This window comes from Fundulus heteroclitus, chromosome 13 (assembly GCF_011125445.2).
Source record: "Fundulus heteroclitus isolate FHET01 chromosome 13, MU-UCD_Fhet_4.1, whole genome shotgun sequence".
Classification (NCBI taxonomy): domain Eukaryota; kingdom Metazoa; phylum Chordata; class Actinopteri; order Cyprinodontiformes; family Fundulidae; genus Fundulus; species Fundulus heteroclitus.
In genome coordinates this window covers 18,535,354-18,562,930 of record NC_046373.1, presented here as the reverse complement: position 1 = coordinate 18,562,930, position 27,577 = coordinate 18,535,354, and the positions used below count along the sequence as shown (strand labels likewise).

The following is a 27,577-nucleotide window of genomic DNA, read 5'->3' as shown; positions in this document are numbered from 1 at the left end:
CAGAAAGCGACAATGGGAACTCCTTCCGCGGACAGGAAGGCGCAGTTGGATTACGGTGTCCAGATCCGCTTCATCAAAGACCTCCACGACACGGGCGGACTTCAACCTGAAAAGTCGAGGGGAAACAACGCGACGCCTCCGTCCAACAAGTACGGAGTGGCCGTGAGGGTTCAGGGCATCTCTGGCCAGCCGTATGTGGTTTTAAAGGATGGGGAGAAAGGCGACTCGTACGGCGTTCAGCTGTCCAATCCCACTTCAGGGCCCACGTCTCCGTACAACACTATCCCGAAGCGTAAAAAAGAGCCGGCAGATTTCCCAAACTCCTTCAGCCCCGTCGTGAATCCTTCCCGCTCCCCTGTCTCTCCAGCAGAGGAGGAGGACGGGGAGATTTTTGGGAGCCCCCTTAGAAGACCTCCAGGGGATGGTCAAGCAGGAACTCAAGGGGAGGAGGAAGGCAGGGCTGGTAGGGAACGTCGGGCGGAGAGGCCGAAAGATGAACCCCAACCCAAAGCTACAATCGGCAAAACCGATAGGAACATGAATGGAACTGAGGATGAGGAGTATAACGAAGCAGGACTGAAGCCCGTGAAGGCAAAATCTGCGGGACCTAAAGGGTTTAACCGTACCGCTTCTGGATTTACCGGTTCTTTGGGGAGGAAACCTGGCAAAGACTCGTCCCCAAAGCATTTCCCGGATCCTCCACCAGTGATCGGCGGCGAGCCCGCCCAGGCAATCGACACCAACTCCCTGGCGCCCATCAACAAGCTCATCAGCAAGTTCAACAACAGCGCTCCAGGCGGCGCCCCGCAGGCCAGAGGCCGCACCGGCGCCAGGCAGCGGCTCCAGTTCGATGAACGCAGGAGGTCGAGGAGCCTCGACGCCCGGAAAGATGCAGAGCCGCCTGCGTTCCCCGCCTCTCCTTCGTCGCCCGCTCTGAACCCTTACGCTGCTCCCGTATCCGCCGCCTCCAGCTCGACGCCGTCTGCTCCAGCAGCCGCTGTCAAGGTGACGGCATCCAACGCCCCCAAGGCAAGCTTCAAGTCACCAGAGAAGTCTGCCGCTAAAGACGGCCATCCAACTATTGCAAAAAAGCCTGTAAGTACCAGAAAGCGTTAACAAAATGATCACGATGTAGAAAAAAAACCTTCTTTTTTGTTTTACTTTGCTTTTTCTCCCTTTTTGAAGGAGACCCTTCCCAGAAGCCTGAGTCAAAACGCAGAGGTTTTCAAAAGAGAAGAGGCTCCGGTCAAAGACTCTGTTTACAACGTCCTCAGAAATGGGTTGGTTAAACTACTAGAATGATTCATAGAATATTTTTTGCGTGATAGTTTTGAGGAGAAACCCTTCTTCTGTTTCCTCAACAGCCCCAGTGAGACCGAGGGATCCTTCAAAAGAAAAGCCAGCTTCGCCTATGAGACTCCTAACAGATTACAGGTGAGGTCAGCGTTGTTGTTACACGTGTTTTTATGCAGCTACGCACATCCTGTTAGTGATCAGAACGAAAATAGCAATATGCAAACCATGTCATTTGCATGTTTCTGAAACGGAAATGTCACTGTCTTCATCACGATTAAATCAAATTAAAAAGTGAGCTAATTACAGGCTTTTTAACCAGTTAAAAGGGATATCCTTTATTACTGATTAATGATAAAGAGAGAGAGAGATAATAAATGATGATAAAATTCTATCACTAATTAATCATTTTCTCACTTTTTCCATTTCTGAATATTATACAAGTTTTTTTTACTAGATGATCTTAGTTTGGCAGTCTCAGATTTTCATCTTTAGACCTCATGGCTCCCCTCTTTAAGGTGTTTTATTAGTAGTGCTGGTACTTTAATGCATTTCTGTTCATTTGTTACAGAATAAAATAAAAAGTTAAATAAATGAATGCATTTAAGCTGTGTGACGTGCTATCTGAACTAGTATTTAAATCAGTTGTGTCCAAACTTTTTGCCACGTGGGCCAAAATAGTCAAGTAAAAATTAAGTTGTCGGCCAAAATAAATAATAAAAAAAAAAAAAAAATTACAAAACATATAATGTGATCTTATTTATATACCAGCTCAACAATAAGCTAAGCAAGCAATGTTTTAAACAAAGTAGCCTTTTTTGTGGGGGAGGCAGGAGTAAATCAGTGTAGATCCCAAACTGAAAAAAAGTTTTGCATGCTTACCTTACTGGATTTGGAGATGATTCCAGTTTGCATACTCTTTTTTCGCTCAATAAAAAAAAAAAATAAGAAGAAGAAGAAGAAGAATTTAGTATGGTGTTTGGTTCACTCTTTCTTTTAAAACACCTCCTGTATTCAGTGAAGTTTAATAAATAAATTAAAAGCAGATTATGCTTTGATGCCCAAAGTGGGGCATCCCTTTAGGCATCGCTGGTTTAAATTAATCAATATCAAATGTCCAAATGAATGAATTACAGAATTATCTCCTAGTGAGAGCTGAGTGCAGCACCCTAAACCTTTATTAACCAGGTTATGTGACTTAACTCTGAATAACAGGAGTAAAAGTATGTTGGACAAAAAAAACAAAACAGATTATGTGAGACAGCTGAACTTGCATTGGTGTTGTCATGACAGCATGTTTTCAGTCTAGGAAGTATTTTTTCTTTCTATTTTCACTTTGTTGCCGTCTGGATCAGATTGCAGGCTGAAGTGTCAAGACAATTACTCTAGATGTGGAGGAATGGAAAACCCCATTTCCACTAAAACACAGTGGCTTTTCAGAGACAAAGACACAGAGGGAGGCGGATCACATGACACCAACAATGTTCTATAACATTAAATTATTTATGATGAGGATTTAGAAGAATATAAAGTGTAAAGCTGCTGGTTTTCTTGCTGTAAGACATCTTAAATCTGCATCTGTAAGGTTGGATGAACCATGGCATGACAGCAGAGACACAGCATAACAATTTAAACTAAATCAAGGTAGAAAATAATTTTGGATTATGATGGATCCATTCATTGGTTCAGTCAATAATCTAATTTTATTGAAATTGAAAACCTTTAGGCTGTATAAACTAACTTTATACTTTAAAAAAAATATTTGATTAAAAAAAGATGTGCTAAATCATTTACAAAGCCTCTAAATAATTAAGTATTTTGGTATTAAACAACAGCTAAGGTGATTCAGGTGCAGTTTTATTAAATTGGTAGCTAGTGATTTTACTCGGTCTGTGCATGACTGGTTCTTATTTCAAGTGGAATATAAATCATAGTGTTGAAACACAGTCATATTAAATAAATTAGAATATGCAAAATGCTTTACAGCCTAAAAACAGTAAAGGAAGTTTGTAATAACTAGAATATGCGTTCTGATGAGGCTCGTTTGTCATGCTAAAAGTACCTTTTGACATGAACAACCTTTAAGCAGGTACTCAACATACTTTTTTATCAAGCACACATTTCTGTATTCAAATAGTTTTTTTATTAATCTTGTGAAATATTCTAATTTTAAATGTTTTGTTTTCATTAGCCGTAAGACGTAAATCTAATTAACTTTTCAGTAATATTAATTGACTGGATCTGAAGAAAAAAACTCCTGGTCTTATTGTATGTATAATAATAATAACATAATTGGAAAGAAAAATAATTAATTTATTAAATTAAATAATTAACTTATTTTATTAATAAAAAAAAAACAGAAACCGCACTGTTTCTTAACTGCCACCACTTGAATGTATATGTCACCTTAAATCTCTTCTTCTTTATTTTATTTGTTTCCCCATCCACTGTATATATCTGGATGCACTGTATATACTTCATGTACCTTTTCCTCCTTTGGGCACCTTCTGTTGGTTATAAGAGCCGATGTCACAAGTAAATCTCTCCACTGTGAGATCAATAAAGTTCTATCTTAATGTCAGATTGGTAGATAAGATAAAATTAGTTAAATGAGTGGTTGATGTATAGCTTTATCAGTGATATATCTTAATATTTTGCTATAATACCCTACATTAGGCAATGTTGGACTACATTGTTAGCTAACGTTTTTTTAGCTGGTCTTAGTTGTGAATTAGGATAGATTGTTGCCTTCTCAATAGAGCAGATCCAGCAGTGAAGCCAACAGATGGTTGGCAGCTAGTCCTGTTTTTAGAGCATATGAAGTTCCTCTTTCATTCACTTTGTCTCCAAGGGCTCTTCTTTAGCGGGCCAAAAAATGAGAAATTTAAGGAGCATGCGCTTCTCTGTTGGGCTTCTTTGCTCTCCCAAGACGCCTCATTGAGATAGATTGTACCTCAGTTAAGGGAACGCTTGCCCTTCTTCCTTTTAAATCAACATGTATTTACATAAATCTACATGCAGATATCACTCCTTTGTGTCCTTACTTACTAAAATCGCATGCTCTTGATTATGCACGGTACCTGGCTCCATGTTTGTGACTGTAGGGCCATGTGAATTATTTTTCCCCGTACCGTCTCTTGGCAACGTTGCACCTGCAGGGGGAAAGCTCAGTGTGATGAGGGCTCGGTCGTGGAGAGCCATCAATAATTGAGTTGGAGTAGAACCCTGCACCAGCTGGGGGGTTGACATGCAGGATGGGACAGATGCTTTTTCCGAGGGGTCCTGTAGTAAAAAAACCTTCATCGTCACGACAAGAACCTCACGGTCGACTTTAAAACAACCCGTAGCATCTCGGGGTTTTCTCTGCCAGCGTTATATGAAATCAAAGACAGGATTGTCTGTGCTGATCACCCCCCTATACACGAGCAATTCTTTTGTTTGTACTAAAACACAACATGAAACCAGAGCCAAGAGCAGATGAGTACAGTACAAAGCTCACCTGATGTTTTCCAGAGTGGATTTGTGTGATCTGTTTTAAGATCAATATGAAACAAGCGTCATTTCCTAATTTTTCTTTATTTAAACTGAAGATTACAGTATGAAACAAAGCCTGAATTCCTCAAAGACGACTGATGACTGCCGTTTGATTCTCTCCATGACTGTGCTGGTGTGTTTTTTTTGACTGATAAACTGCAGCGTTGCAGGCTAATGCATGTCAAGCTGCTCTCTCACCCTGTTTGTGTCCCAGTTTCACCCTGAATCGGATACCGGCGTGTTGATTTACCCGAGTCTAAGTTTGTTGGTCTGTTTGTGTGGAGCGCAAACAAAGGACCAATGTGATAATCCAAGACTAACAAGTAATATCATTTAAATTAGCTTTCAAAGTTTAAGAGGGTATTTTTTTAGGCATCTCAAAGTTCTGGACACAAAAATTCAGCTGAGTAGTGTTTGATCAATGAGATTTCAAAAAAAAAGACTTCAAAACTAAATAATCATACTCACCACAAATATATTCAGTTTTTTTTTAGTTGTGTTTAAGGAATCAAAACATTTGCAAAACATATAATTTCTTGCAAATGTTGGGTTGGGGCATTCGTGCCAGCAGCCTGCCTTGTGGTGACATCTAATCAAGAGGAGTAAGAATGGGGACAGTCTGGAGACGAGTAGAGCTGGTTTTCTCCTGCCATTACTATCGGAGTTTACACCAAAAAGACTTATTGCTGCCAATTTGTTTTTTTATGAATTTACAACTATCATACCTTTTTTTTAAATAGAAGAGTTTGTTCCACATTACATCATGTCTGATCAGCTGAATGTACCCGAGGTGGACTCCGGTGAGGCTGGAGAAACATCTGAGGGATGATCAGTGGAAACAGAATGGACAAAGCTCGATTTTAGGTTTAATAGTAAAGACTGTGAATACCTTTTTTTCTTTTTTTTTCTTTTACATTTTAAATCAGCTTTTTTCATTCTGTCATTATGAGGTATTGTGTGTAGAATTTTGAGTAGAGGACATCAAGTTATTTATTTTTTTTGGAATGGGGCCGTAGTGTAGCAAAATGTGAGGAAAAAAAATCAATCGCTGTGAATAACTTTTGTAGATCCTGTACTTTAGTTTGTATTAGTACAGAATGGTGTATTTTCATACATTTACAAATTTTCCAAAATACTTGATTGTAAATTCTGGTGCACCTCTGGGTTCCAAATTTGGCTTTGCACATTTTAGTTTCTGTATTATTGTATTAATGATTTTCTTGAAGATTTTTCACCTTATGTTTCCTGTCACATGTATGCAGATTATACTGTTGTGTATTTACTTGCATAACACTGTTGCAAACAACTTTATTAACATGTTTTAATTAGTTAGGGACATAGTGGATTCACAACTTTATAAAATATGTTATAATTGTAAATATAATTAAGTTTAATTTCTAGACACAATCTAATACAGACGTAATGCAGATTTACATAAATTGCGTGATTTGGTCACAGATGAATCCCTGTCTTACCAGCTGGACACAAATGGCTATGACAACACTACAGTCTGAAGGTAGATTATGTGAACAAGCTATAAAAATACTGGAAATTGAAACTTGTGCCTTCACTGCAGGGTTTTAACTAAGGAACAATATTTTCGCTTGTAAAACTAGACCCCCCCCCCCCTCCTCCTCCTCCTCTACAATATAATCCTTGTCAACCATAGTTGTAACCAGAGCAGAGGAGACTGTAAGATCTCACACAGAAACACTTCTCTGAGTACCTGGCTTTCTGTTTAGGCAACTCATGCTTAAAACTTTTGACCCACAGATCTAAGGAACATTACAAACATCTGCAAATACTCTTAAACCTATTGAACATTTACATATACATAGTCTGTGATCATATGCATATTTATGTTGCCTTTTGATGACAATTTTGTAATTTTGCTTTGTATATATACATTAGTTTGTTTTGTAACTAAATAATTCATGAAATTCAATGTTTGAGCTCTTTTTATACAATCTACCTGCCAGGGAAGGCAGATAATAAGTAACCGATGACTAGAATTGGCACTTTTGCACAAGTGATGGAGGAGCTCGTGGTATTCAATGTAACGTGAATAACTTCAAGATATTAAAATAACATTTAAAATGGTACTTTTCAGAAATGCAAAATGTGGTTTTAAATGGTTAAAACAGTGTAATTGGGCTTCAGGCTGCCTGTTTAAATGGTTTGTTAGCCACGTTTGTGAACTTCAGGAGGCTGACGTTGGGACTGCAACTCGCTGTCTGTGTTCATTTGAGGGCTAGACGCTGAAAAACTTGAAAACACTCCTGAATTTGGTCCTTTTTAAAGTATCTCCTGACCTGTCCGATTAATAATAGCTACGCTATGGATAATAGATTAAAGGGGGGGGGGGATCACAATGTATTTTTATGCAGTATTTGGCATTCATTCTTCTAGTCTTATGATTTCCCAGTGGTTTGGAGAAGGCCAACGCATCCTTGGTAGATGCAGAAAATGGGTTTAAATATACCATATATTTTTTTTTTTCACAAGTCTTCCTCATCTTCCTTCCTCGGAGAAACCTATCGTTTTCATCTGTTACTTGAAGAGTCTATTCACTTCAATGCATTTCAAATGGACTCCACACTACATCAGAAAAAAAACTCCATCCTCAGTATGAAGGGAAAGTTTTTCTGTTTTTATCTCACATTTGTCACACGTACACAGTTGCTGTCGGGCTAGCAAGAAACCAATGTTTAAGAGATGCAAAATCAGCTTTAATCTTTATTTCTATTCAACTAGGGCTCTGTTTAGCCTAACAGGAATCTCTATTTCTATTATTTGTGTGATCCACGTGAGAACACAGCTGATGCAATTTATGCAAACCGCTCAAACGAGCTCTTGTTCCCTCTTGTGTTATCTTCTGTTAATTATCTCTCTTCTCGGAGAGAAACGGAAATGTCCCAGAACAGGATTATCTATAAACTTGTCCTTTAGGGGACGAGAAGAAAGTGAAATAAATCTGCGTAAAATGCATCTTTGTAATCCGCCGCTGATAAGGGGTGTGTGGAAAAAATAAAATAAAATCAGAGGAGTAGAAACATCTGCGAGCCTCGCTTCGTCTCTCTTGTCTTCTGCTGTGTGCGCTTGGTTGTAATGACTGTGTAGGAGGATAAAGACAGAGGTTTTACGGTCAGGCTGAGCTTATGGCTGCTTTTTCTCTCGGAGCGAACGGACTGAGGTGGGCGGTGAACGAGCTCCGTCTCTGGCTCTGCTGTCAGACTTAGTCGTACATTTTTCTTTTTCATGGTTCCGAGCACACTGGCAGGGCTTTCTCTCCCAAAGATCTTTTTGACTGTCAAAACTAGGGCAAAGAATTCAAGCAAGGGTTTCTTTTTTTTTATCGTTATTTTTAAAAGTCAACAAATAATTACAAAGCCTGTAGTATACTAGGTCTACAGTAGCCCTCTGTTAAAATATATTCACTTCGCCTCACTGTCCTTGTGCTCCTTTCTCTCTCTCTCTCTGTCTGAACTTCCACCTTTATTTTCTGTGCATATTTTCTGCAGCAAGGAGGATCCGATGAAAGCGTCAAAAAGGAGAAACTTGAGGAGCTTCAGAGGCAACTCGAACGTTACAAGAAGGAACTGGAGCAGGCGCAGGATGAGTAAGGGCGCCTTTTTTTTTATTTTTTTTTTTATCAAGGTTCCAGCCCAAAGCTGAGAACCGCAGTATTGAATTTTTGATAATGTTTTTGGGGCGGAATGAACGCAAACATTTGTCTACAAACCAAGATGTTGGTGCTTATGTTCAATTTATTTGCATCATTTGAAACAATTGTGTGGAAAAGTTTTTCTATTAGAATAGTTTGAAATTATGAGGAAAAAGCCAAAAAAAACAAACAGCTGCAGCAAGTCTAAGTTTGAATGTCTTAAAAAGACTGTGGTTGAAAGATGAGAGATAACTGGAAGTAAAGACTATTGGTTTGCACAAATGAGAAAACTGAGTAATGAGAGAGTGGTGGTGACATCATGGTATGAGGCTCAGTAGGTTTACCGATGGTAGACGGAGCTACTTTGATCATTTCAGGCCATAAGCAAACCATTCTCTTCTCTTTCCAGTGTGTCTTTTCTGCCTGGACTATTTTGTTCTTCTTCTTCTTCTGAGAAAATGCAGCTACACCCTAAAATAATTAGCTGTTTGAAAATTTCCCTTAAATATTTTTTTTTATTTTGAGAGCCACAATTCAGTATAGAAATAGATTAAAATAAATGGATAAGGATTATTTTAAATAAAGTTAGTTTAGAAATTTGTTCATAGATAATTTATTGTTATACTGTCCAGCAAAAGTTTTCCCACCCCCTTTGACTAAATCCAAATTTCTCATGCTATAGTCCCAAATTTCCATGTACTTTATTTGGATTTACTCTGATGGCCTTACAGTAGTGTATAGTTGTGACGCAGAAATGAAATGCTAACTGGACTGAATTGATATAGGATTTAATTAGTTCTACCGGTCACTCAAAGAGCTTTAAACTAGGGCTACATTCACCCAATTGCAATCACAAACACACGCACAATACGCACAAGTTGTAAGATTTCTAGACAACAACTCTAACTCCAACACCACACTGCAAAAATAGAAATAAAAGTAAGTAAAAATGTCTTGAAATGAGTGTAGTTTTCCTTGTAAATTAGACTATTTACCAATGGAATAAGATTTTTGCACTTAACATAAGAACAATTCATCTCCATCATCTTATTTCAAGTGCAGGATGTCTAATTATCTTATTTTAGGGGTAAAAATACTCATTCTGCTGGCAAATAGTTTTATTTAGCTGTTCAAATCAAGGAAAAATATAATATATATAAAATATTTCTAATTTCAAGAGAAGTTTACTTACTTTAGTTCCCTTTTTGCAGTGCACAGCCTACTAGGGGGAAAAAAAATTGTTTTTTTCATGTGCTTTCATATCCATTTAGCTCCTTTTACTGTCTCACCTCTGAATAAAACCCAGTGCAGGACAGGGCCTCTAGACGTCACCTTATTTGTACATAGAGCGCACCTATTGGTGTGCAAAGCTGGGAGAGCCACCACAGACAAAATGTCAGGTCTGGTTCCTTGAACTATTCACCTCATCAGGCTAAATTTAAATGCAGACTGCACTTTTCAGATTTTCACTTCACAATTGTGGATTTTTTTTTTTACTTGGTCTATTGCATGAAATCTTAAGAAGATGCAGATAAGTATGTGCTTGCAATGTGAACAAATCTGGAAAATGTGAAATATTTTTTTAGGACCTTCTACACTGTTCGAAGGAATTCACTGCAAAAATGAAACTAAAAATATATTCAACTTTCTTGAAATTAGTGTATTTGTCCTTGATTTGAGCACGTAAATAAGATGATTTGTCAATGGAATGAGATTTTTGCACTTAAAATGGGAACAAGTCATCTCCATCATCTTATTAAGAGCGGAGAATATCTAATTATCTTATTTTAGAGGTCAAAATACTCATTCCTTTGGCAGATCATCCTATTTACGTGCTCAAATCAAGGACAAACACACTCATTTCAAGAAAATTGTACTTATTTTGAGTTTTGTTTTTGCAGTGAACACCTCCCTGTCCATAACGGGTGTCTAAAAATCCAAATAAAGTACATTGAACTGAACAGGAACTGTGCAAATCACATAAAAATGCTTAGCGTTGGCTTCTGTGTGAGATTTTTCTTGGATAATTTTTCCAGTTGAGTCAATTATTTTCTGAGAGTGGAGCTGAAAAACCGATGAGCTCTTTTGTGTGCAGACTCGCTGCAGAGCAAATGGCCAAGGAGGTGGCAGAGTCCCGTCTCCGCCTTCAGGAGGATCAACTGGCTCAGCTTCAGGAAGAGCTGAGGAGGGATTCGGAGAACGTACCCCAGTCTGACTCCTTCCAGTCGGTACGCAAACGGGGCAACAACTCCAGCTAAAGCACATCAACGCTTCTCTCTGAGGCGTACACATCTGTAGCCTTTCTCTCTGCAGGATGTGATGAACCTGCAGGCCCAGCTGGCTGAAGCCACCATGTTATACCAGCGCCAAGAGGAGGTGCTCCACCAGCGAGAGCGTGAGCTCACTGCCCTGAAGGGGGCGCTGAAGGAGGAGGTGGAGTGCCATGATCGAGAAATGGAGGCTTTGAGGGAACAGTTCAGCCAGGACATGAAGAACCTTAGGAGGAACATGGAGGAGTTCACACAGGTGATCTTCAGACACACATTGCTTTGTTTTAGCTCATAAGATGGACTTTTTATTGAAAATCCCAATTGGGGTTGAGCAACAGGCACTGTTTCTTTAGACTTGGACAACTTTATTGTCATTTTGTATGTACAGAGTGCATACAGAACGAAATTTTGTTGCATAGGCAAGGCAAATTTATTTATATAGCACAATTCAGTACAGAGACAATGCAAAGTGCTTTACATGATTAAAATATAGCAAATTAAAACAGAATAAAAGCAAGTAGGAATAAAATGTAGATAGAAAATAGAACAAAAAAGTGGTGATTCAGTTAACTAGAACAGTTGAAGGCAATCCTAAACAAATGTGTTTTTAATCTTGATTTAAAGGAACATACAGCTTACGACAGAGTAATTTGTCACATGTCTGAGCGCACACACAAACTCCCTGAGCGTTCACTTGACTTCTGCGAGCAACATTGCACGTGCACTGAGGCTACATCCCGTCTGTCCAAAACCTGAGATTACAACAAGGTACATGGCTTACTAAAAGAATCAAGTTACACCAATAATTTCCTTTAGATTACATAGTTTAGATACAACTGCTTTAGCCCGATTACATGAAAAAGAGAGCTGTATAGTATGTTTTATTTCAGAGTAGGGGTCCAGCTGAGGAAGAACTGAGAGACATGTACATCTTTCAGAGTTCAAATTTTTATTGCAATTATATTATTTATATTTAGCACAAGCCTGTGGTGCGGTGCAACCTCTCTTCTGTCAGTCTGCAGCTGTGGCTACAATGTAGCTCACCACCGTCAGGGTGTGAATGTGTGCGTGAATAACTGAGCAGTGTAAAGCGCTTTGGGGTCGTCGGACTTGATAAAACGCTGTACAAGTACAAGACATGTGTAGTCCTCAGGTAGCGCTCATATAGAAACGTATAAACAGTGTTGCTTTTCAAAAACGGAGGAAGAACAAGAAGGCTGGCCAAAAAGCAGCAGAAGCTGATAACGCCAGCGGAGCAACAGCGCTCCAGACAGCAGGTGTAGCGCTCAAAAACCACACAAATTTATGAAGAACTGCGAGGGCTCAGTGGCAGCAGGTACATCACAAAGTGTATGAATAACGCTAGCTATCTCAGCAATATCAGCCATCTTCGTCCACCAGTCGCAGAGCCTAAATTTACGTCCTCACAGATCTGGATCTTCATCAGCATTTGTATCCTTTATCTTCTATCTCCGCAAGTATTAAACCAGAACGTTCAGCTTGATATTAAACTTCAATTAATACAAAGGATATATATTCGCTGATGACTGGTCTGTGTTTAAGAGCTCGAGCTGCACTCGTTATTTTAAGCGATCATACTTGATTAAATTAAAGATGAAAGAACAAAGATGTGTGCAACAGGAACAACAGAGGGGACTGCTTTTAATTAGCCTCATCAGTGGGGACTCCTCAAGAAAAACAAAAACATCGAGGGGCGAAGAATAACCACAACGCCAGAAAATATTTGGGTCAATAGATTTGAGTCCTGATATGAATATTTCTGTCTAAATACTGTTTTGTTTTTGTCATTTCTGTCTGCATTAAATGAAAACAAAATGGGGATATATATTTGGCTCGGTTAAACCAAAATGTTTTGGCTGTTATATGAGTGATGCTTTGGGCGGTTAATCAATCAGACAGGGGGGGAGAAAAAGACACTACCTCTTCTCTGGCTGCACAAGTTTGCATTTCCAAAAACATATATTATGCAGGTCCAATCTCACAAACATGAAGAGCATTTCATTAAACATAAAGTCCTGTCTCATCTTTAAAGCATGTGTGTCACTTGTGCTGTTCCTCCGCTTATTACAGTGCATGTTTATTGGGATGAAGGGTGTAGAATTTGATGTTCTGCTGAATCAGGAGGAGGCCAGTTAATTTTGTCTTTATTTAACCAAACCAATGATTTTGTTTTTAGCCTGTTCACCTTAGACAGAAAGTAAAACATTTTTTGAGTTTTAGCATTAGAACGTGTTTCAGCATTGCGCAGCTAGAATTATAGAGGCTAAAAAACAGAGTTTGAAGACGAGGTATGCAACGGTGAAAGATGTGTGGAAAGGCGCTGCTGATTGTTCTGTAGTTGAAGTCATGTATCTTTATATAATGTTGAAACTTAAAGCAAATGTGCATCAGAATTACAGGATTATAAGTATTAATTGAATAGAGTAACTGAGCTATAATCATCCCTGAATATTTGAATGGTATTTATGACAGATTGATGGATGGATATCAAGACAGCGCAGCATCAATAGGATGTTGTCACGTTATGAAATGAAATTTAAATGATGGCAAAACTACAGCCAGGAGTAATTTTAATTCCACGAAACAAATTAACCAAAACCAAAGCAGAAAACTGAAACATAAAAACAATAGAACAAAGAAAATGTGAAACATTATTTGTCTGCCGTATATTTAAAACATAAATAGTTGTTGCACTTGTGTGTTGCACGGTAGAAGAAACACAAATGAGGGCATAGGTATATGTGGGGGGGTCAGAGGTTTTCTGTGGCAGTTCAACGGTCTAATGGCCTGCAGAGGGAAATAGGTGCAGAACCCGGTGGTTCTGTACTAAACTGTGTGGAACCTCACACCGTCGCAGAGTGGATTCATAATCTTCTGACCCACAAACAGCGTTTTAATGCATAGTTTAAGCTGTAATTTTATTTAAACCAGTGTCTGATCTTTTATTTTTTATTTTTTTTAGGACATGAGCTTAACACAAAAACTATACTTGCGTTCATTAACTACAAGACTGTGTGGTGCTACGATTTCTGCGCTTAGTTTGGGGTTAAAAATAGCAAATTGTGTCTGAAAAGCTTCAGCGCCGCTATCGCAATTAATAATTCACGGATTTTGATCTGTTATGACATCAGCGTGCCGGTGTAAAACCGTTTTTTAGATCATCTTTTGGCACAGATGCTGTGATGAGAGACAGCTGTCAGGTTCTACCTCTGTCAGGTATGGTCTGCATGACTTATTAAGGGGATATTAGCGCCGGCTTTGATGTTGCGTCTGCTCCGTCATACAGCCAGGCTGTCTCCCTGTCATTCTGTTTAATGCATCAGTTCGCTCTCAGCATTCAAACCACGAACATGTGGGTCTCTTGAGGTCAGAGCAGCGCGAGAGAGAGAGAGAGAGAGATGGGGGAAAAAAAACGTAGCAAGTTCTGATTGCGATGGAAAACTTTGTCTTTTAAAAAAGTTTCCGATTCTATCGTTGGGGTATTTTTGGAAGACTGCAGTTTGGTGTATGAAGAGAACTTGAAGAAAATGTGCTGGAATAGATTAAAATTGAGAAGCTAGAAAGTGTAACGGATGTGTCAAAAAAAAAAAAAAAAAAAAAAAAAAAAAAAGCAACTAGAGAGCAGGGTGAAAGAACTGCAGCCTGACTGCAAGACGTTTTTTTATTTTTTTTTATTTTAGATGAGCTGATTTATTTGGCAGAAACATGATGAAAGAAGTAGGATTGCTATTTATAATGACAGCACAACACGTTTTCTGTTAACTTATGTTTATATTGCTCTTGCATAACTCTAAATTTAGAGGGCTTACTAAGAAAGCTTCATCTCTACATGTCCCAAAAAACTGCCTCTAGTGCGCTTGACATGATTTTGTTTTTATTATTTATTTATTTTTGCAAATTGTTTTTTTTTTTTTTCTATGGGATCAGTCGCAGGAGCTGATCGAGGAGGAGCGCGAGAAGGTGAACGCCTCCCTGTTGGCGCTGGAGGAGGAGCTGGAGAGCAGCAGAGATCAGGGGGAGCAGTGGAGGACGGAGCTGGAGGCGACCATGCAGGAGCTGCACAACACCAGAGAGGAGTCAGTGTCTCCAAATCAAAATAAAACACATGATCGGTGAAGGCACAACAGAGAGGTTTCACGTTTTAACTGTGTGAAGATGAGAAACCAATGCTGACTTTTGTTTTGGGACGTTCTGTAAAGATGTTCCGACAGAAATCCAGCAGAAATAAGCTTTTCTGATCTTGGAATATAAATCTTCAAAACAATGGTGCTGAAATATTTCAACACCAGATTTCACAGATTTTATGTGGCAGCATCTCAGTAAAGCATCAAATATTTGAAAAAATAAAAATAAAAAAAACATGTACTTGTTTTGTTTAGGCCTTTTAAGATCATATTTATCATGAATATTTTTTTATTTTGTTTGAACTCTCTGACTTAATTTTTAATTTGACAGGAACCAAGAACAGTCTGGCAACCAAACGTGAGAGAGAAAAATCTGTCCTGCTCTGTTTTGGTTTGAGTAGATTTAGCCTGATTTTGATTAGAAACTCTGATTTATCCCCTAAAAATCCCGTCGGATCAAAATCACGCTCTGCACTTTGTTCCCCTGGTAAAATTGTATAAAACGGCTGCAAATAATGCTATTGTTTTTTTATAGCAGTAGTATGATCCCACATACAAACAAATAAAAAAAAAAAATACATGGTTTAATGTTAGTTAATTTATTTAGTATCGAGGAGAAAAATGCAATGCCAAAATTCCTTTTTATTCTGCTAAAAATCAATGTCGCTACATAAATCATCAATACTTTCATGTGATCAGGTACAGTTTTAGCTGCTTTTCCTCTCGTTACAAGCAAATTATAACCTGCCGTGTTTGATGCCGAAACCTTGGATCTGACCCAAAGAAACTGTTTGAATTCCCAGCAAACTCTGCAGATTTACATTTGTGATGGTAGGACAGAAAACAGCTTTTTTCTCATAGTCAGTGTCTTACTAAGGAAGATCAACACACACCACCATTCCTTTAGCACCACGTTCTCTTGTCTTGCCCGTTTTGAAGAGGGGCTGAGAGAAAAGGGCCTCTGCGTCACATTATATTTATACCCCATGCTTAAATCTTCACAGACACCGATCAACCTTGAAGAAGTAAACTGTAAATGCATTTTTTTTTAAATGCTTCAGTCAGAAAAAGAAAGTTTCACTGTGGATTTAATTATTAATAAAAAAAAAAAAGGTGGGAGTTTTCTCAAATGTTCAGTGTGCGATTATGCTACTGCTGAATGAATTAATTTTGAGGCTCTTTAATCATTTTCACCAGGGTTGCCAGTGTGTGTGTGTCCCTGTTGATCATTAGATCAGTGAACCCCTACTAACACTAGAGGCTGATATGAATGAAAAACCCAATCCATAGTGTTTTAGAGCAAATTCAGTGTTCCAGCACAACTTTGTTGATTTTTATAAATGATTTTTACTCATGACCAATCATTTATTTTAAATCTAAATCAGTCCTTTCCGATATAACATTTATTGACTTTTAAATAGTTTTGTTCTTAGTTTATAATATAATTTAATGTACATTTTGGAAAACAATTCAGTTGGTAGTTTTGACAAAAGATAGACATTGGACGTGGTGCTCATGACGGGGGGGGGGGGGTTGCTAAAGCTTCGACTGTTTGCACTTGAAGCCCATATCATACCCCCTCTACCACCGTGCTGGACTGGTTGCATGAGGTGTTTGTGTTGATATGCTGTGGTTTCCCTACTTCTGTATCATTTTTCTTTTGGTCAATTCAGACACAAGTTTGCACATCTACTTTGTTTTTGCAGCCTTTTTTTTTATTATTATAAATTAGACTGTTTTCAGTCTCTTTCTGAGCTCCAGCACTGAGCGCGCTAACTGAAGTCTGGATAGTGTAAAGGAGGACGTCTTTGCTTACTCCCGTTTTCGCTGAGCGTTGCTTAATAAGACCTTGGGGTAAAGTTGCTGGGACGTCCACTCCTGGAGGGATTGTCAACTCTTAAATGTTTTCCACTGGTGAATAATCTTTCTCAATGTAGATTGGTGGACTTGAATTTGTGTGGAAACGACCTTTTAACCCTTCCCAGTTTGACTGGTAGCAACAAGCGCCTCTCTAAGGTTACTCCTTCCGCCCTGACATTGTGTACCTGTATACCCGAGAGTAGCCAGCTAACTAATCTGCTGCATTTATAGAGGCAATTACCCTGAGGAGGATCAGTTCATCAGGTGCATTTGACCAACATAATCAGGCTCTTATTTCCTCTCCTGAATCCCAAGCAAGCAACAAGACTGTGCTTAGTCAGCTGGGACGTTTCCATTTGACTTCACTTTAGTTTAATAGATAAAAGTCTGGAATTAGGTGTTTGCGTTTTTATATTTTAAGTTTCAAAATTAAAATGTGGTCCGTTTTGATGGCTAAATCTGCGTCTGTGTCTTATTGTGAGTTTTCCCCGCTGTCACCTGTTCGTTTAAATGTCTCTTATAGCTTTACCGGTTGTAGGGTTGTGTAAAAACGGCGTCATCTTTTGTCCACAGACTGAAACAGTCTCGTTTGGAGAAGGAAAAGGCAGAGGATTCGTTGCTTTCCGTGAAGAAAGAGTCGCCTGCATCTGATGATACCAGTTCTTTAAAAGAGGTAATTCAGACAACAGTCATGGAGCTAAATGACTATTCTCATTGTGAGGGTGAACCCGTCTCCTTTTTAGCGTTTTAAAGTAAGCTGTTCGCTCCTTTAAATCTGCCATCAGCCCGACACATAATATAGTTTTTCTTTTCTTAATTTTTTTGTTTTGTTTTGTTTTTTCGTGCGTACACAATCACGTGAAACACATCGTCGTGCACCTCGGCTCCTCTCTCTTTACTCGCACACATTTATCCGTCTCTGATTGCTTCTCCCAAGGAGCTTCAGCGTTGCCATGACGAGCTGAAGCGAACCCGCACCGATCTGGAGAGACAAAGGGGCGAGACCAAGGAGAAAACCGAGGCACTTGAAGCCCTGAAGAAGGCGAGCGGGGAGAAGGAGGCCGAGCTCCTGTCGGAGATTAGCAAGCTGAAGGAGCAGTTTCAGAGAGACAAGGCCGAGCTGGAAAAGGCCCTCGAGAGGGCAAAGGAGGTGAGGCGTCATCTGCTTTCTGTGGAGACCAAATGAGTTTGATGATAACGCTCTTGTATGGTTTTTTAAGGAGGGAAAACAAAAGCCTTTTTAGATATTTATTGTGCAAAACAGAAAAGAAGTGCCAAAAAGCGCAGGAAATATGCTTATTTTCTTTCCGCTTCCTTTCTGCAGTCGTCCAGTCCATCTGCGGGAAAGACTGTGGTGGACGGCGGCGCCAACCAGGAGCTGCAGCAGGAAAACGCTCGCCTCAAAGAGAGGCTGGCCCGCATGGTACCTCACAACCAAGACACGCGTTCAAAAACGATGCAAACACAAATACTTTAGGGAACAAAAGAGGTCCTCCTACATGAGCTCTATTTTCAGCCTAGAAATGTGAAGTGTGTCCTATCCAGAGAAAACTAAGCTTGTAAAATAATCCCTCTGGGAGGAAATTCATACAATGTGTGTTGTTATTCGTGTTTATTGCAAAAGCTACATGTCGCATTTGTTCAACGTGCCTTGATCTGGTTAAGGCTTTGCTGAGCAGTTTCTGCAGACTTCTCAGTGTGTAAAGTGACACATGAGTCAGATTTTATGGAGCCTTTCAAAAGTGTCGAATCCCCTTGACATTTTCCGTCATTTCTCACATTAGAACCGTAAGTATCTGTTTTATTGTGATTTTTATGGGATGGAAGAACACAAAGTAGCACATGGTTTGGAAATGTCTGATGAAGTGCATTTGGCTTTAACGGCTTTGCACATCAAGAGACTGAAGTTTTTCACCCGTTCTTCTTTCCAGAATACCTCAATCTCAGCCAGATTGGGTGGAGAGCATCCAGGAACATATATTTTTAAGTTTTTTCTACAGGTTCTACATTGGGTTCAGGTCAGGACTTTGACTGGACCATTCTAACACCTGAATATGCTTTGCTTTAAACCATCAAATCCTTGGCTGGACGTTTAGTGTTGTGTTTCCTGCTGGAAGGTGAATCTTTACCCCAGGTTTTCTTCCTGGATTGGCCTGTATTTAGCTCCCTCCACCTCCCCATTGACTCTGAGGAAATGCACCCCCGCAGCATGATGCTGCCACCTCCATCCAGCCCCTAACCCGCCTGCCTCCCCCGCAAGGATTATGCGGGTATAGAAATCGGATGGATAGGTGTATCGCATTACTTCCATTTTACAGTTCCTTTACATTGGTCTACCACATAAAAAAAAAAAAAAAACAATAGAGTACACTGCGAAAATAGAACAAAAAATAAGAAACTTAAAATAGTGCATTTATTTCAAGTGCAGTATATCTTATTATCTTATTTAGGGGTAAAAATACTAATTCCATTGACAAATAATCTTATTTAACTGCTCAACTCAAGGAAAAATGCATTAATTTCAAGAAAATTTTACTTATTTTTAGTTCTCCTTTTTGCAGTGTATATAAAATGTTGTTGTCGCGGCCTTCCATATTCCAAAAAAACAAAATTCCAACATAGGCCGTGGGTGGTAACAGGTGGTTTGATTTGCACGCACTTCCGACTTCATTGATTTGTAAAAATATGTGATTTATTTCTTGAAAAAAAAATAGACAAAAATAATAACTCAAAAATTTCTTGCAACTTGTTGAAAACGAAAAATAATCTCAATTTGCTGTTTGAAGCTCTAAAAGTGGTCAAAAAATCATTTACAAAACCTCCCGTCAACACACCAGACATTTACCAAACAATAGCTCTGCACCAAGCACCGGTGTGTTCTTAATTACTCAAATTAATGGGAGGGTCTAACAATTAACAATGTAATCTAAACATTTTCAAATATAAAAATTACAATTTTTGGTTCTAAACTAACTTAAATAAATTCCAACTACCCAAAGAAGAAAACTAAATTGGCCACAACAGTTTTTCATGAGAAAATGTAAACAACTTAAAAGGGTAGAACTAACTTTGCAAGGGATTGTCGATTGAAATTAAGTGATTTAGAAGTTTGCATGTATACCTTTTTAAAAAGCAGAAAAATATTTTATTTATTTTTTTAGTTCCTAAAGCACAATTAAATCCATCTGTCTCAAGTGCTTTTGTTCTCTTGTTTAGCAAACAAGGCTTCAGTCCAGTGTGCCGCGCAGCTCGGACGCTGAGGAGGAGCTGGAAGCTCTGGAAGACGAGAACCGCTCCCTGAAGTCTCAGCTGGAGGAGGCCAAGAGAGGCGCCACCCGCCTGACCAAAGAGCGGGACGACCTCACCCGGCGGCTGGAGGAGAGAGACCTGGAGAGGGAGGCGCTGAAACGGGGCAAAAGCGACCTGGAGGAGCAGAAACGGCTGCTGGACCGGGCTCTCGAAAAAATTAACAAGGAGGTTAGTGTGTGTGTGGGAGGGGGTTAGATTAAGGTCGTAATGAGTTTAGAAGCTATCAGCGCCTTCATTTCCTCTCCTCCTGCTCTCAGATGGAGTTAATGATGGAAGACTCTCGTCAGTCCGTGACCACCCTGCAGACTCAGCTGGATGAATTCAGGGAGCGATCAAGGAAAGACCTGCTGGAGGCGCAGCGCAACAACAAGGACAGAATGGCCGAGCTTCAAAGGGCTCAGAGTAACCTGAAGGTCCAGCAGGAGGAGGTCAGGAACAAGATGTTCTGGTAGAAATTACATAAAACAACTGTACACCCCCAAAACTTGACAAAGACGAACATACTTTGGAATGTGTTCCTTTTAAAAAAAAAAAAAAAAAATCACATTCAGGTTTTTGAAAACAGGCCAGAGAAATAAAAATATGATGAATAAGAGATTGAGGTTAGGTAGATGGGGAAAAAATGTGGGGTCTTAAAAGCACAGCCCATAAAAGTGAGAACAATTCATACAATCCGAGAAAACTGGTAAAAAAAAATATTAAAAAAATTAACAGCAGATAAATATGATGAAGGTAGATGACAACATAAAATGTAAAATAATGGTGAAGCCAGCAGTCTAAGAGGCAGACACTGTTTAAAGCAGATCAATTTAAATGTAAGGCCTTTCAAACAGGAAGGGCATTGAGGGTTTCTTCTTGAGGGTTTCACTGCGCTCCAAAGGGTTCTGAATCAGAGGAAACTGCTTGTAACCATCCCAAATGTCTAAGATAAGATAGAATAGAACTTGAGATTTACTTGTGACATGACTAAGAGTCCTTGAACATTTAGTTTTCCCCCAGCAGCATCGACTGGCGCTAAGAATTAAGGGTGGATGTGAAGTAGTAGTTGATGTTGCAGCTTTTTGTTGTGGAACAATATGCAGAACGAAGATCTCAAGACAGTAGAAGATTTTTGTACTTGCAAATGTAAGCAAAAATTGTTCTTGAAGAGCGCATTGTCTTACCTGACGAACCTTTCACTGACAAACTAAAGCTGTAGGCACCCTGGTCGAGTCCAAATGAGAAACCGTTTTGTTGTCTTCCTCCAGTTTTGGGTTGTTACTTTCCTTAAACAAATACTTTTCTTTAGTACTCCTGGCAGGGTCCATGAGAGAGAAATCCTCCTCTTCAACTGTTGACTTGGATGAAACTTGCACACATTTCCTGCATAGAGGATCTCTTTAATACAACGGATCTCTTTATCCCTTTTCTTTGTCCAATAATCAGCTCCAGATCCATTTAAAAGGTGTTTTTTTCCCTTCATTTTCTGTCTACCGCCATAGAACAGGAAGTATTTCCTGTTATACAGGGTATAACTCTTAATATTTTTATTTATTTTGTCAGGGAATTGTGTTGTGTTATAAAATTATAAAATCATCTGCTTTCAAACGCAGTATGAGGCGAGATTGTGATTTATTAATTTGGTCATATGCTCAAGGTTTTTAGTTAGTTTGTTTTTTGTTTTTCGTCTCTGAGATATTATACTTGCCCTTTAAGGTCTGCAAGCAATCCCTTTTAACCGCCGAGGCTTGTGCAGATATTTGTTTTAAACCTTTATGAAAAAAATAATGAGGACTCCATGCAAGATCTCAATATTTTAATGTCAGAAGAAAAATAGATTGAATTTAATGCAAAATACTGTAGTGGGAAGGACAGCGTGATTTCCTCCGTATTGCATCATTTATTTTTCTACTTAATACACTTTAGATATCTGACTAGACCAGTCCCTGTAGCTGTTTTGATTGAAATGTTTTTAGTGCTTGATGTTTATCGGCAGCCGCTCCACCAACCTATCACATTCTTCCCATATTGAGAGAAAGAATGTTTTTCACAACTACGCTGTTACACAAAAACAGGGGTCCCTATAGTCTTCACCACAAATGTATCAATCCCATCTTAAGAGTTTTTCTTTGCGTCTTTATCCTAAACAAACTTGGTTTTGCTCTTTGATTCTTTAGTTTTTCACTTTTTCTTTTGTTTGGCTCTTGTTTTAGCCGGAGAGTCCTTCCCAGTAGCTGTGCTGATCCTCGGACCGCGCTTTTCTGTAGCCACTCCCCCAGTTTGGAGTTACAGCTCCGGTGACCATCGGCACCACTGAGACCTCGACTCTGCAACTTCTCTGTTTCCTCTTTGAGCCCTTGGTATTTCTTGAGCTTCTCCTTTCCCGTCTTTTTGAAGCTCCTGTCACTTGCTGCATCTATCACTAATATACTCTTTCCACCACTATAATGATGTTTGGCATCTCCTGTTTATCATTCCGGATACGGAGGCCCGCCGTACCTGCAAGCATCTTGCAGCCAGCTGTTATGTGCATGACTATCTCAGCGGCATCTTGGCGTAGCCTGCAGGGGTTCGTCTCTCCATGATGGCGTCTCCTGGTCCTTCTTTTGCACACTGTGTTCCCAAGACATTCACTTAGTAGATTTTCAAAAGGGGGCAATAAAAGCTGAATGGTCTGCACAGTAGGTAAAGGTTCTGTGCATTGGATCAAACTCCTCTTAAGGCAACCTCCAGTGACCTTGGGATCATTAAATACTTGTCTGTAGAATAAATAATAATCCTTTCAGCTTTAGGGACTATGAGCAACATGCAAGATTTCGCAAGTGACCAGATCTTGTTTCGTGGTTCCAGGTTTCCCGTCTTAAGAAGGAGCTGCTGACGTGCAGCGAGGAGCGAGACAGCGCTCAGCTGGAGCGTGATCTCCTGAACAACCGGCTGAAACACTTGGAGAACGAGCTGGAATCCGAGAGGAACTCCCACTCGGACCGCAGCCGGGAGGTTCGGGGCCTGGAGGTGAGACTTCTGGGGTCAATGGTCGTGACAGGTGGAGTCTAAAGTTAGATGGGTGTAAATCAGGGGCACGTGGGTTGCGTGACAACCGGTGTTTGCGGCTAAAATAATGTGGAAGTGTTTGAGAGACGTGGCTAAGACTGGCCCCTTTGGTTTGAACTTGTTTCGCAGGATAAAATCAAGACGCTCGAGATCGAGTTGGACGAGGAGAAGAGCGGCGTGGAGCTGCTGAATGATCGCATATCCAGAAGCAGAGATCAGGTGCAGCATGGCATTTGAATGAACATGCAAATAAGCAGGAAGGAGGCATGAAGGCCTAAACAGTCCACTAACACCAGCTGCTGCTTGTGTGCATTTTCCCTCCACTCAGGTGGACCAGCTTCGCTCGGAGCTGATGCAGGAGCGCTCCGAGAGACATGACCTGGAAATGGACAAGAGCGCTCTGGAGAGACAGGTACGCTCAGATCCCCGCAGAGGGGAATGATGTTTTTCTTTTTCTTTTAAGGAGGGCTGTTTTAATTACATTCTTCTCCTCAAAGTTGAAGGAGCTGAAGTCCCGCCTGGCTGACATGGAGGGACAGACCCGACCCACAGCTGGAATCACCCTGCTGGAAAACAAGATCCAGGAGCTGGAGGAGAGACTCCGCAGCGAAGAAAGGTACAGCCTAACAGGTCATGAATAATACTCCTCAAAAAAATTAAAGATACTCACTGAACAAATAAAACTTCTAGTAAAACCCAATCAGTCATGACTTTCAACAGCAGCACAAAATTCAACTTCACTCAATTACTCTTTTTATTTATTTATTTACTTATTTACAATTTTGAGACGGGGAGAAAAAAACAATTTTAAATAGGCTGTAAGACCATTGGTCTGCCAGTAGATGGCGGTAAAGTTTACTGAAACGGCCTCAGAGGAACAGCACCCAAAGCATAGAAGAAGATTCTCCTAAAAAAAAAAAAAAAAAGGCAGCTCTTTGCTTTTAACTTTATTTTAATTTTAACTTCTTGGTCTTATGGTTGAAGGTTAAAGATGAAAGATTAAAGACAAAATAAGAAAACTGTGGAAAACAATACTCTAAAAACATCTCAGCTGTTGTAGTTTCTAGAACACATAGCAATGCTGCATGGTTGCAATCGGCAACCATGTAGCATACATGCTATGTCAATATTTTATAAAATCTCTAATTAGAGAGTCTTCACTAATTAACTAAAAACAACGAGTTCAAAGTTTCATTCTCACAAAAATCTTCTGCTGCATGCTTTCTTTTTGTAATATTTTCACAGTCAGATTGAAATCCTTGGCTGAAAAATGCTTTTTTTGTATTTACTCTGGTTGTCTTTGTCTGATATAAATGTTTTAATAATATGAAACATTTAAGCATAGCAATATTTATTTTTACACTATGTGAACTTATTTTAAAGTCATCTTTAATGGCACTAACAGAGAAAATGTTATCACATAAATATTCTTGCAAGAAAGAATTGAAGACATTAAAACCTTTTGAAAAATGAGACCCCGTCATGACATGATATCTATTTTTACTACAAGTAAATTTTAAATGTACATTCTTCTGCATATATTTCTTTAGGGATTTTGACACTTTTTCAAACTCATGGGCTTATACTTATTGTATACCATCAACACAATACAGCAATAAACACAAAATATCCTGTAGAAAACCATATTTTTAGGTCCAAACCTGATTTGAGTGTTTGAATCATTTTTGAATTTACCTATTTATAGGGAGAAGACGAGTATCCAGGCGTCCCAGAGACGAACCGAGAGAAAACTGAAGGAGCTAAACGCCACATTAGACCAGGAGAGGAGCCAGCATATTGAGCAGAAGGATCAGGTAACTATTCAACTTTGGATGCAAATTTAATTAATTGTTTGATGAGCAAATAATAGATTTAAAAACTTTATATAACTATTTTAATTCAGCATTAAGCTGCTTTCAAACTCTTGTATATAGTTTTACCCTTTAAAAGTGAATAAATAAAACCTATTTTGTTCTGTCACCTTGTTTATGGTACACCTATGTAGTATTGTGTGTGTGTGTTAGCTGGTAGGGTGTAAAATTCTGAATATGTTTGTTTTTCTGCAATATCGGCATCTTTTTCCCCCCTCCTTTTTCAACACATAGGAGGGGATCTACTTTTATTAGTATATCTGACTTCACAGCATATTTTCTGCAGTCTAAAATAGGAAATGTGTATTTTGCCTTCAGGTTCAAAGTCTTTTGGTCTTGCTTGCCACCTATTGTAACAAATGCAATTTTTGTTTGTGTTGTAATTCATCGTTTTTATTAACATTTCAGACAGACTTTGAGTAATATCTCATTTCCTTACAATTCCAAGGTGACACACATTCTTGTAATATTTTAAAGGGATTCAGGCTTTGATGAGGTGTTTCAGTGTTGTTGTTTTTCTTATGACTTGGGTTGCTTTTGAACCATTTTAATTCCACTAATTGCATTCTGTCACAAAGGCAATACTTTTTCTTCCTACTTATTAGGTTGAAATATAAAAAAATGCAAAGAATGACTAACACTAAACCATAGTTTTAGCTCCTGAAAAATGATTCCCAGGATGCAAAAAGCTGAAATCTCAACAGATGATGCATCTCTGCTGAGCCGTGGCAAGGCTTTGTTGCTCTTTGTGCCTGCTTCTTTAAGATGGGGGGGTGAACTGTGCCACTTTTCTTATTGTTGTTATTAGGACCAGGTCCAACGTTGCTTAAACTTTACGAAACTGGAAAAATTACAAGAAAGCATGGTTTCTTATAAGACTTAGACAACTTTATTTGTCATTTTGTATGCACAGAGTGCGTACAGAACGAAATTTAAATTGCATACAGCTTGAAAATTACAGTAAACTACAGGATAAAGTGCAGCAGTGATTTAACAGTAAACAATTAAAATGTAAACAATGCAGGAGAAAGAGACAGTGTGTGATCACAGTGTACAGGTGAGTATTTTTAAAAAGCATTTGTATGGGCAGAAATGATTGTGCAAAGGGCATTTGTGCAAGAATGCATTTTAGAAACTGAGAGTTTGGCAGCATTATAAGAAACTTAACAGAATGTTAAATAATATAAATTATGTTTTTTTTGTTTGTTTTTTTTTTGGTGTTTTTTTAATCAGACTAATTATATGTACTCTCCTCCAAACCCAAACCCGCCTTCCCTCAGTCACCTGAATGACCCCAGACCTTTTGTGGTCTTCCCTACTTCTGCTGCCACATCACCTACAGCCACAGCTTTTCCCTCCTCAGTCCCAACCCACTGCCTTTAACACCCCACCACCACCCACCATCTTCACCTTTAACTCCCCCCCTCCTCTTCCTCTTTCCCTCCCCAGCTGACCCTCCGCGTTAAGGCCCTGAAGCGGCAGCTGGACGAGAGCGAAGGGGAGGTGGAGCGCTTGGAGGGAGTCCGCCGCAAGGTCCTCAGAGACCTGGAGGAGCAGCAGGAGCTCCAGGAGGCCCTGCAGGCCAAAGTCTCAGCGCTGGAGAATGACGTGAAGTAGGGCTCGGCTGTATCTCAAAGCTTTTTAAAACCCTTCTTTGGAACAGAGAGGAGTGGTGCTGATTGATTTCTCTTTTGCTCGCCTCCTCTCAGGCGCAAGTCGCAGCAAACTCATCGCACCGCTCTGAGCACGGCCGCGTTCAGCTCCGATGAGGAGGACGGCTTCTACGACGGCGGGAAAATCCCTCCATCCTGAGCGAGAGAGACGACCGCAAACGAAGACCCTCTGGAAAAAAGGACGATGGATTCAAAAGACATCAGGGCATCAACGCCTCGGCCGTGAAGATCTTAGTTTTGTTTTTCAGTAGCGGGTCGAACAGATTTGTCTGACTTTCCTGACTTTAACACTGCTGGGATTATGATTCCCTCAGAGATGTCGTCATTTATCTGTCTTGGTTTCTAAAGATTCAGCAGCATGATTTAAAAAAAATGTGTTTTGTTACTATTACAGTGGTAGCGCATTACTGCAGCATGGTTATTCGTCTCGGGTCTGTTTTACTCCTCAACCAAAGAGAGACCCGTCTGTTTTATGTACGAACTCATCGTTTTGCATGATAACTTATATTCTTCGGTTGCAGCTCTGTGCCTGTCTTTGTGTTTAAAGTGAACTTCTGTTTTTTTGTTGTTTTTTTTTGTTGTCTTTTAACGGTTTCTGACTGTGACAGTTTGGGCCATTAATCTGAGCCTGTATTTTTACACTGTGTTACTTGTTCCCGAAGACAATCAGATAGACGTGCAGTAGCAAACAAACGTCTCCATGTTTAAGATTTTATCGCTTTTATCCACATGTATGGGTTGCAATATTTAGAAGTTTACTCACACTCGTCATTGCATTGAATGTCATCTTTTTTTTTTTAGCTTTATTGCTTAGTTTAAACCTTTTTTTCCCCCCAGGGGACACATGTTAATACAACACAGCTTTATTTGAAATACAAGAATTGAGTGCACAACTTTGGATGTAAGAATGATCCACACATACATACAT

The 27,577-nt window shown here is 39.5% G+C and overlaps 1 protein-coding gene across 2 annotated transcripts; it reads left to right on the top strand.

Moving 5' to 3' along the window:
- Positions 1-27,577, top strand: cgnb (cingulin b). 2 transcript variants are annotated; one of them, XM_012875367.3, is made up of 20 exons: positions 1-1,095; positions 1,186-1,280; positions 1,365-1,434; positions 8,349-8,446; positions 10,587-10,719; positions 10,805-11,017; positions 14,710-14,858; positions 15,238-15,264; positions 17,340-17,439; positions 17,704-17,916; positions 18,091-18,189; positions 19,983-20,243; positions 20,333-20,503; positions 22,905-23,066; positions 23,235-23,324; positions 23,434-23,517; positions 23,603-23,721; positions 24,811-24,919; positions 26,426-26,589; positions 26,686-27,577. In XM_012875367.3, the coding sequence occupies exons 1-20, from the start codon at positions 13-15 to the stop codon at positions 26,786-26,788; spliced, it is 3,543 nt and encodes a 1,180-aa protein (XP_012730821.2). In that variant the 5' UTR covers positions 1-12; the 3' UTR covers positions 26,789-27,577. The 2 variants fall into 2 exon arrangements, with proteins under 2 accessions (XP_012730821.2, XP_012730823.2); XM_012875369.3 differs by lacking the exon at positions 15,238-15,264.